Genomic DNA, 11,049 nt, shown 5'->3' on the forward strand with positions numbered 1-11,049 from the left:
TTCCCAAACATCGTATTTTCAGGTCAAAATGAAGCTCTACACTCAAAACCATTCACTTGCTGAAAAAACTAATTTTGCCCACAGACATAACACACAAGGCCTCAAACACACACACTACAACATAGTCTTACACATTGGTGCAATAAATTAAAAACAATATTTCCAGAACTGGCAAGTCATGTTGCTTGTGGTTCTTCCCCTCAAAAACCTTTTCACATGATGAAGACAAAAGACACAACCAATGCGTCTCCTTTTGGTCAGGTTAAAACCTGACTAACACAATAGAGTTACCCTGAACCACAGTTTAAGAGTGCACAAATGGCAGCATAAACTATCATGCTGTGATGTAACACAATACTTCATACAATATCAGAACTCACTTGTTGGTTTTTCACTCTTTCAGACTATCATTCAAAAGAACCAATCTATGCCAGTTTCATCTGGAATTGGTTCTTTCGGAGGATGTGGTCAATATGGAGAGGCTAATGGCATTTATCCCTCGAAAATTATGATCATCCTCAATCAATCTCCTCCTCGCAGGGGGATTACATTAGTGGCATCTTCCATGTTTACAAGCTCCCTCTCTTGCTCCTCTGACAATTTAACCGGCCTCCACCAGGTGGTCCCCTCTGTGTCCTACAAAAAAATAGAAGCACTCATTTACTGTAACTGTCAAATAACCTTTTTCAGGACAAAAATGGAAACATACTGAAACTCAAAAAACTTGAGTTCAGTAACTCAAAAGTTACTGAAGTTACTGTACAGAACAGTCTTACACCTACCTGTTTTCCTCCCTGAAGGTTCTGATGATGGAGGCAACAGTGAAGCGACTCAAATTTGGCTGTACTCGTTGCCCAGCCTCCCTCATAGTCATACCATAAACAAGGACACAGTCAACTAAAGTGGCTCGAAATTCATCCAAGACCGCTTGTCTCCTTGCCCTAGCTCTTCCCCTTCCTTGTCGCTGTTGTCCTAGACCTCCTTCTCCTCTGCCTCCTCCTCCTCCACCTCCTCTTCCCTGATGTCCTAGACCTCCTTCGCCTCCTCCTCCTCGACCTTTCAGACCCGGATGAGCTGACTTTGGCCCTCAAAGTTTCTGATTGGTGTGTGATACATTTTGACTCTTAGTGTTTCCACTAATTGAGTTCAAGCTGTGCTGACTTAAGTCAACATCATTGAATGCTAGTGCTTTCAAAATGACTACATGGCGTAAGCACTGAAAATCAAAGGGATTTGTGTGTACAGTTTTCCAATAACAGTTCACCAAATCTGACTCATGTATTAAAGCAGGGTATTTCCCTGCACTAAATTCCCCTGTGTTTATAGTTCAGGGAAATGGGTGTGCTTTTTGAAAAATAGCATTATGGTTTTGAAATTTGAGTTCAAAAGATAGTGTTTAAGCAATCGAGAAAAACTGTAATAACAAGTATGTTTCAGTGCAGAGAGGTCATTCATTCTTGCTAACATAAACAATGCTGTTAGCTTAAATTTAATGCACATGTTCATTCTTTCTTTTGGATAAGGTAGTTAAGAAAAATCTGAAAAAAATTGAATTCAGATCTTTGTCCTACTGTAGGCTTTTTCTCATAGCTTTCAACCACATCTCGGCTTCTACTGTTGAGAGTGAGCTTTCAACATTCTTAAATTTTTCAGTCAGAGTTCGGATAGTAAAGTCAAAACTTAAAAGCTATTCCTGGTCTAAGAGTCACTGAGACAAACAGAGACAAATTTGCTGCCTGTTATTGTAGGGTCTGCCTTACAATATAAAACGCCTTGAGGTGACTGTTGTTGAGATTTGGCGCTGTACAAATAAAATTGAATTGACATTTTTCCATCTTTGGAAAATATTGTATGATCTCATGATTTTATTGCTGGTGTATCAGAGTTAGCAAGTTAGAATTCATTTGACAAAGAGATGTGCTTGTTTTATTTATAAGCAAGCTTTAATATTTGAAGATAGAGGGAGTTTATTTTAGTTTAACTCGGATTTTTTTACTGTCTGAACTCAAGTACATTTTAACTAGCTTTTTGCTTTGGTTTCATTATGTTGCTCAAATTATTTTGTGATTTTTGTACACAGTTTTATACATATTTGAAATGCTGCTTCTCAACAAGCTACACTACTTCTATTAGTTCATGCAAAAAAATACACATATGGATAGGCAGACTGATTTCTTTACCACATATGTTCCCACCAAGGTGTTACACATCAGTCCAAACAGCGTAATGTGTAGGTATTTGCAATTTCTTTTTAATTTTATTTATTTGCTAAAATAATATTTTAGGTTTTATTTGATCAATTTAAATCATAGCCATGATGCTTGTTGACTGCTCCTGCAGATAACTTCCAAGTCATCCCTCTGAGCTTCAGCAGAAACCTAGACAGATTCAATCCAAATATCCCAGAGTGGAGAGATGACATTGGCCAGGTGGTCACCAAAATACTGGCTAAGGTAGGTCTTTAAAGAGAATGGATGGTAGTGTCACGCAACCTAACTTCTTGTCTTTTCATAGCGCACAGTCCAGTCTAATGTCTGGTACTCCTATAAAAATACAAAACATAAAAGTATTACTGTTAGATAATGATAGTCCATGTTATAATCACATAATAATAATATAATCATAGTTAGCATGCTAACCTTTGCTGATTAACACTAAACACTGTAGGATATGAATTATACAGTTATTGGATTAGTGCAGATTTAAGACATGACTGGCATTTTCATCTTGTGGCCCCAGATTACAGGTGTACCTCAGAATTCCCTAGTTACTGTGGTCAAACCAGGTCTCCCCACCTCTGCCAACCTGTATGTTCTCCCACTGGACACCAAACCAGCCAAGAGAAGCTTGTTTGTAGATAAGGTATGTGATCACTGATAATAAACATATCCAATGCCTGAACACGGGTGGTGGCATGTTTTACTCTGTGGAGACACAGACTAGCAAGTTTGTTTTTTATAAGTAACATCAGTTACATTTAATACACTTAATCTCATCTTTAGCGTATTCCAGCCATCATTCAGGTCTTCAACGACAACAACGTCAGCTTTGTGATACGAGGAGGCCTACAGGTGCTCGTGATGCTAGCTGACCCAAATGCAGGTATATTTTGGTACATGTATTTTGCACTTCAGTACATATTAAGTGAAGTTTGTAAATGTATACAGTATTTTAAATGATAATTGCATCCTATTGGTTTATTTCCAAGAACTAGGTTATATTACTAAAGACTCAACAGTTACAGAGGCAGAGAATGGTGCGTTGATAAATAATATACCTGCTTTCTCTATAAATGCAATTAGCATCACCAGCTTAGTCTTTGGTTTGACTCCTGGGCCTTTCTTTTTCCTGCATCCGGGTCTGTTGGTGTTGTGCTCTGCTGTGTTTTCACCTTTTGTCCTTTGATTGTAGAAATGTGATGCATTCTTTACTGTGTGCTCATCAATCCAGGCTACCATGGAGCAGCTGGAAGTGCCGGTGTTTGGACTCTAGCTGTCATTTTCCTCATTGGTCTTATTGCTACTGGCGCCTTTATCCTCTATAAGTTCAAAAGGTGAGTCATGTATTTTACAGTGCTGTCACCTTAACGACGTAGGCACAAAAAAACCTGACAAAGAATGGAAATCAAACGTTGAAAGAAAAACTCATGAGGTGAGCTCTAAAGTCAGTAGTTTTGTACAGTAACATAATATTTGTAATATTGCCTCTGTGCACCACTGCAGTGGATTGTAAATGAAACAATTAAGATGTAATTGAAATGCAGACTTTCAGCTTCACAAGCTAGGTGAGGGCTATTCTTTCATTATTCCATGATAAATTAAGCAGAATGCAGAGAGACCCACTTACAAGCAGTAACTGAAGGCAGCTGAAGTCTAAGTGGAGTATCTCAAGAGATACACCACACAGCATCTGGTGAAATCACCCTGGATTTTCTAAGCCTCTGAAAATGAAGGACTGTGTCTAAACATGGCTTTAACTCCTACACAATAAATGTAATACTTCTGTTAAACGTCCTCAATTAAAGCTGAAAATCTGAATTTTAATTGTAACCTGACTATTTAAAATCCATTGTGGGTAGTGTGGAAATCCATCAAATGTTCAGGTTCCATACCAAAGTAAGTGACACAAATTGAAACATCCCTTAAGTTAGATTGCTACAATATTGAAATTTTGTAATGATGTGCATGAACTAAAATGTATCCATCTGTCCAGTATCTTTAGCTACCACCAGCTATTTTAATAAAAATATCATATTCCCTGATGGTTGCATACACCTCATGATGTTTGAAGTCATACAACCCTAAACAGTTGAATGCAAATTCACATTGTGCATGCTTCTTGTCATATCAGTAACCCACCAGCAGCACCTCCTTGTGTCTCTAACACAAATATCCACAAAAAGTCACTTAAAGAACGCAATGGAAGACTATACAGCCCCGTCTTACAAAAACAACAAATCCCACAGTCCTTGGCTTAGGCCTGAGGATGCATATCCCCCATTGTTTTTCAGGAAGCTTCCATGCACCCACAACTACGCCCAGATGCACAGTGTAAAGGAGCAGGAGATGATCAGCCCTGTCAATCACAGTGAGGACACCCAGCAAATCATCCAGGGTGAGGAGTACATCGATGACGACCTGGACTCACAGACTCTAGGTAACGCAGGAGGTAGCCCCGCCTTCCGTTCCCTAATAAGGACTACTACTAACCACTGCTACTAAACCCAAGCCACTAACACCAGCAGCTAACACACACCAAGGTACTGAAGGACTTCCCCCTTTTTGTTATTTTTACTGCCATTGCAGTTCTTTGAGGTTTATTATCGTTGCTTCTAAAGTAGTCACATAGCATTTCATGGCCATCAACAAGCACAGCTAATCATATTGCATGACATTCAGTAATTTTTGCACTACATAATGCCTAAGGAATCGGAAATGTTAGTGTTACTGAGTTATACTTGTACACTTGCCAAAATTCTTTTAATTTTATCATACATGACCTGATGTCTCTATATAATAATTTCTATAAATTTTATGACAAGGTTTCTCATAAAATACAGTGCAACAACAAAACAATATGATGGCTATGGTTATGATGGTAATGAATTGATTTGTGATCATAGATATAGTGGATTGTTAATGGCGGTCACCATTAAAGTAATCATTTTTCTTTCCTGACAATAATAAGTGCATTCTTTGTATATTTACATATTAAACTATCTTTGTCACGACTATCATTGTGACAAAAGTAAATCATTCTTAATTTTAAAGCCTGATTGTGTTCTGTTATATAAGATTAGAAAATTTTTTTTTTTACCTCTGTTTCATGTAATAAAGCAAATTGTATAAAAATCCCTGTCAGCATGTAGATCCTGTGAGGGTTTGGTCTACTAGGAGTGCTTAAGAAAGACACTGAGATTAGCAAATTGCAACTGGCCAACTTGGTCCTGTGACTTCTATGTAACAATATAAAGAAATATATATAGGAATTTTACTGATTAGAGCATGTGGAACAACTAATGATTTTTGAAGGAAAAACTTAAACGTAATTTGTGTTTTTATACCCAATTTTGAGCCAGCACGCTGGAATTCTTAATGAAGTCCAGAATTATTCAAACAATTAATCAACCATAGAATTAAATCAAGTTTACTATCCAAGAAGGCAAATTAATTATTACATTGTAATTATATAATTATGTGCTTTACTATTTTTTCTGCTTTTTTGTGAAATGGTGCATTTTGGAAGTTTTGGTGTTATGCGTGAGCCAGAACTGTATGTCACAGGACACCGTCTAATACTATACATTGCTTTATGTCATATATAACACTTTTACATAACTGTAAGTGGGCTTACATATGTGTTTTATGTATATTTTATATGTCTCTTTAGCATCTCTCATATTGTTTTTTATCTCTTTTTTACCAGGCACTCATTCGGGTGTGGTCCTAAACATGAACTGCAGAGAGCTACACAGTTAGCAGACCAGCTGATGGCCACCATGGCAATGCTGAAGAGCTAGTTGAGGCGAGCCGAGCTGGCTAATGAGCACAGGGACTCCACTCTGCCTTTTTCCTTCTCTCGTCTTTAGATTTTCCCTCTCCTCCTCCTCTGTCAGGTCACTTCACTCTTCCATGGACTCTTCCACTCTCCTGCTTCTGGGTATTGTGTTAATTATTTTGGGGAAGTGGCTGACCATGGTGTTGGGACTCTATTCAGTAATCACCCCTTTTTTTGTGCCAACCCTGGAGACCCTGGACACAAGGGCCAGTGGCTCAGTTTGAAGGCTCATCTGTACACTGTCTGTCTGATAACACAGGTACAATCGGCAAGCATGTCTCACAAGACTGGTTTCCACTGATACTGAAAGTCAGAGAGATAGTTGAAACCACCAGAGACTAGTGTGCTAAAATGATTTGTGAGCACTAAACGTAGTTTGCATTGTTCCCCTCCATTATTGTTGCACCCCCCCCCCCCTCCCACACACACACACACACACACACAGTTATCATTCTGCTCCTCTCGTCAATGGCAATAATAATCTCAATGGAATGTAGGATGTGATATAAACCCTTGTGAATTTGCATGTGATGGGTGTACACATGCAAACACAAGAGGGCAGTGTTGCACTTTTTGAAATCTCCACTGACAAGTACTCTTACAGCTCAGCTTCTTTGGAATATACTGTATGTACACACAGCTTTGTTTATTTAACAAAAAGAAAAAGAAAAAAAACATTCATCTCCAAGTGTTCCTGTTTAAAAGTAACAAAATTTACAGATGTGTGGTCTGTGATGTTTCTGATCAGTTTCACCTTTGTCTGTCCCATGGTGCCTGAAACAGCAGACGCAGATCTGCTCAGTGACATTTCCTGTTATTTAGTTATTTCTGGAAACAGTATAGCCCTTTCTCCTTGTCCTCATCCCCGTCCTAACACTTTCTGGGTCAGAGCAGACCCCCTGGAGACAAAGGTTGCCGTCATTGGAGGGAAGCTGTAGTTGATATATTTTATTGTATCAGCCTATATTAGGCAAAGCTTGTGGTGGAATCACGTCTCCTTAAAAGTTTGGTTCATTTTAAATGTGTAAATATGATCGGTGATTTACGCTTTGTAAATATCCCTTTGTGTGTGTGTTTTACACTAATACCAAAATACATCACTTTTTTTACCCCTCTTTTTCTGGAGTTTCCTGCCACAGAGTTTCCCAGGTTTGAACAACATCTCACTGTTTCCACTTTCCTCAGCATCATTGCCTGCTTTACATTTTTGGGTATTTTCATTATAATGTCATGGAATATTTCACTGTCTTTATTGTTAACTGGAAACAATTTTCTTGTCTTATGAAGATGCTCACAGTTACACAGTGACAGCAATGTAGATGGATATTTTTGATATACTGTCAGTTTTTCTTTTCCAGCCCATGTAAAACACAAATGAGTGTTTCTGTTACCTTTTGACAGTCATTTTATGTTTTTTTTTAATTGAACTAATGTGAGCAGTTGCTGTCACAATGCACCAGACAGCAGCTGAACAAGTCTACAGATGTGTCAAGAGGTCTTGTCACCACCCTTTGGTCCATCTTGTATTCGATGCAGCAGATCGTGTTCACTCCTCCTGGTTTGATTCATCTTTTGTACATATTCTGCTCATATTTTTGTTTAGTTTTCTAGTGATGTGTCATCTTTGTATCAATGTCCCCTTAAACACAGGGGAAAATGGGAGTTATGATGTTCCAGTGTAGTAGTCAAGGAGTTTCACATATGGTACACAGCATATGTGAAACAGCAGTGTAATTATAACCACGACTCTATCCTTTCATTTTTCTCTGTTCTGTTCGATCTTTTGGTTTTGCAATTAAAATCAACTGTGTTCTTTTCAGGAAGCATAGTGCACTCAACCTGCATCATGGAATAAATCACTCCCATAACGTGTATGTCTCTTTAATTTGTATAATATTATCCAGTACAACTGTTGTCACAGTGTTTTGCTAACTAAAAGTCAATCATTGTTTTTTCATGTTGTGAAAAAGGCTGCAGACTGAGGTAGACTTTATTATTTAAAAGGAAGATCCTCTGAAGGTTAGTACAGGATAAACAGGTTAGTACTGATGGCTACTAAGTAAAGAGCAGTGTATGACTGCTGCACAGTGGCCATCTAGTAAAAAGTTACTATAAGGTGTATACTGCCAATGTAGAGGATGGAAATCAGCCTGGACCGCTCGAGCATCACACAAAATACAATGAGGTGACCAAGTTCATGCAATCAAAGTCAGTTAAGATAATGTTGAGCTTCTACCTCCTCTGCCTGGTCAGACTGCTCCCAGAGGTACTTGGGACCTTGACCTTGGGAGTTTGAGGTGGAAGCAAGGCCTGGGTAAAAGCTTTAGAGCTTGAATGCCAGCCAGATAACTGCCGATTCACCTGCCACAAAGCAAGCCCTGTATTGTGCCTATGACAGATTTTATGTGGTTAAGGACATTATACTGATTATTTGAAGAGTTTCAGGTGGATTTTCATCTGAGTGCTTGCAAAGAATGAAATGGTCAAAGGAAATTTGGATCTTGCCGCTCCAATGTAAAATCGTTGGAAAACAAGGTGTGCATGCCTCTAAGTGGAACAGATTTTGGATTATAATGTCAACGCTACAGTGTCAGAGTTTTAATTTTGTGAATAACTTCATAATCTTTGCTCAAACAACTGCAAAACATGTTTGCACAACACGGGTATGTTGAATTCTATAAGGCAAATCCATAAATATGTGGCGACTGTCTATCAAAAGTTACAGCTATCTTTATGACGTTTTCAAAACACGCTTTCTTTCATCAATACAATGCGTTTCTCACTGTTACATGCATTTGAATGGGAAACTCGCCCGAAACAAAGTATAGGTTTTCATTATGTGAATAATTTTAAAATCTTAGCTCATACAGCTTTAAAATCTGTTTGCCCAGCACGGGGATATTGAAGTCTATAAGATAAAGCCATAAACATGTGTGTCTGAGTCTTCTATCAAAAGTTACAGCAAGCTCTATGAAGTTGATGAAAAACGCTTTCTTTCGCCAAGACAGTGCGTTTCTCACTGTTACATGCATTTGAATGGGAAACTCGCCCGAGACAAAGTATAGGTTTTCATTATGTGAATAATTTTAAAATCTTAGCTCACACAGCTGCAAAACCTGTTTTCCCAGCACGGGAATATTGAAGTCTATAAGATAAGTTACAGCTATTTATATGAAGTTGTACAAAAACGCTTTATTTCACCAAGACAGTGCGTTTCTCACTGTTACATGCATTTGAATGGGAAACTCGCCCGAAACAAAGTATAGGTTTTCATTATGTGAATAATTTTAAAATCTTAGCTCAAACGGCTGCGAAACCTGTTTGCCCAGCACGGAGATATTGAGTTTTATAAGATAAAGCCATGAACATATTTGTCTGAGTCTTCTATCAAAAGTTACAGCGATTTATATGAAGTTGTTGAAAAACGCTTTATTTCGCCAATACAATGCGTTTCTCACTGTTACATGCATTTGAATGGGAAACTCCCCCGAGACAAAGTATAGGTTTTCATTATGTGAATAATTTTAAAATCTTAGCTCAAACGGCTGCAAAACCTGTTTGCCCAGCACGGAGATATTGAGTTTTATAAGATAAAGCCATGAACATGTTTGTCTGAGTCTTCTACAGCGATTTATATGAAGTTGTACGAAAATGCTTTCTTTCGCCAAGACAGTGTGATTCTCACTGTTACATGCATTTGAATGGGAAACTCGCCTGAAACAAAGTATAGGTTTTCATTATGTGAATAGTTTTAAAATCTTAGCTCAAACGGCTGCAAAACCTGTTTACCCAGCACGGAGATATTGAGTTTTATAAGATAAAGCCATAAACATGTTTGTCTGAGACCTCTATCACAAGTTACAGCGATTTATATGAAGTTGTTCAAAAACGCTTTCTTTCGCCAAGACAGTGCGTTTCTCACTGTTACATGCATTTGAATGGGAAACTCACCCGAGACAAAGTATAGGTTTTCATTATGTGAATAATTTTAAAATCTTAGCTCAAACGGCCAAGACAGTGTGATTCTCACTGTTACATGCATTTGAATGGGAAACTCGTCTGAGACAAAGTATAGGTTTTCATTATGTGAATAATTTTAAAATCTTAGCTCAAACGGCTGCAAAACCTGTTTGCCCAGCACGGAGATATTGAGTTTTATAAGATAAAGCCATAAACATGTTTGTCTGAGACCTCTATCAAAAGTTACAGCGATTTATATGAAGTTGTTCAAAAACGCTTTCTTTCGCCAATACAATGCGTTTCTCACGGTTACATGCATTTGAATGGGAAACTCGCCTGAAACAAAGTATAGGGTTTCATTATGTGAATAATTTTAAAATCTTAGCTCAAACGGCTGCAAAACCTGTTTGCCCAGCACGGAGATATTGAGTTTTATAAGATAAAGCCATAAACATGTTTGTCTGAGTCTTCTATCAAAAGTTACAGCGATTTATATGAAGTTGTTCAAAAACGCTTTCTTTCGCCAAGACAATGCGTTTCTCACGGTTACATGCATTTGAATGGGAAACTCGCCTGAAACAAAGTATAGGTTTTCATTATGTGAATAATTTTAAAATCTTAGCTCAAACGGCCAAGACAGTGTGATTCTCACTGTTACATGCATTTGAATGGGAAACTCGCCTGAGACAAAGTATAGGTTTTCATTATGTGAATAATTTTAAAATCTTAGCTCAAACGGCTGCAAAACCTGTTTGCCCAGCACGGAGATATTGAGTTCTATAAGATAAATCTATAAACATGTTTGTCTGAGACCTCTGTCAAAAGTTACAGCGATTTATATGAAGTTGTTAACAAACGCTTTCTTTCGCCAAGACAATGTGTTTCTCACGGTTACATGCATTTGAATGGGAAACTCGCCCGAGACAAAGTATAGGTTTTCATTATGTGAATAATTTTAAAATCTTAGCTCAAACGGCTGCAAAACCTGTTTGCCCAGCACGGAGATATTGAGTTTTATAAGATAAAGCCATA

The 11,049-nt window shown here is 38.0% G+C and overlaps 1 protein-coding gene across 3 annotated transcripts in view; it reads left to right on the top strand.

The window, feature by feature from the left end:
* Positions 1-7,925, top strand: part of sorcs2 (sortilin-related VPS10 domain containing receptor 2) — a 359,359-nt gene extending 351,434 nt beyond the window's left edge. The window contains exons 22-27 of one of the 3 annotated variants that reach the window (XM_085267444.1): positions 2,341-2,453; positions 2,740-2,862; positions 3,003-3,102; positions 3,451-3,553; positions 4,466-4,759; positions 5,926-7,925. In XM_085267444.1, the coding sequence (XP_085123570.1) occupies positions 2,341-2,453; positions 2,740-2,862; positions 3,003-3,102; positions 3,451-3,553; positions 4,466-4,721 (695 nt within the window). In that variant the 3' untranslated portion in view covers positions 4,722-4,759; positions 5,926-7,925. The remainder of the gene's footprint in view (positions 1-2,340; positions 2,454-2,739; positions 2,863-3,002; positions 3,103-3,450; positions 3,554-4,465; positions 4,760-5,925) is intronic. The other 2 variants (XM_085267445.1, XM_085267446.1) reach the window with 2 other exon arrangements.
* Positions 7,926-11,049: the final 3,124 nt, after the last annotated feature.

This window comes from Mchenga conophoros, linkage group LG3, assembly GCF_057382185.1.
Source record: "Mchenga conophoros isolate Kocher_MC1m ecotype Shallow Benthic linkage group LG3, M_conophoros_male_GT1.1, whole genome shotgun sequence".
NCBI lineage: Eukaryota > Metazoa > Chordata > Actinopteri > Cichliformes > Cichlidae > Mchenga > Mchenga conophoros.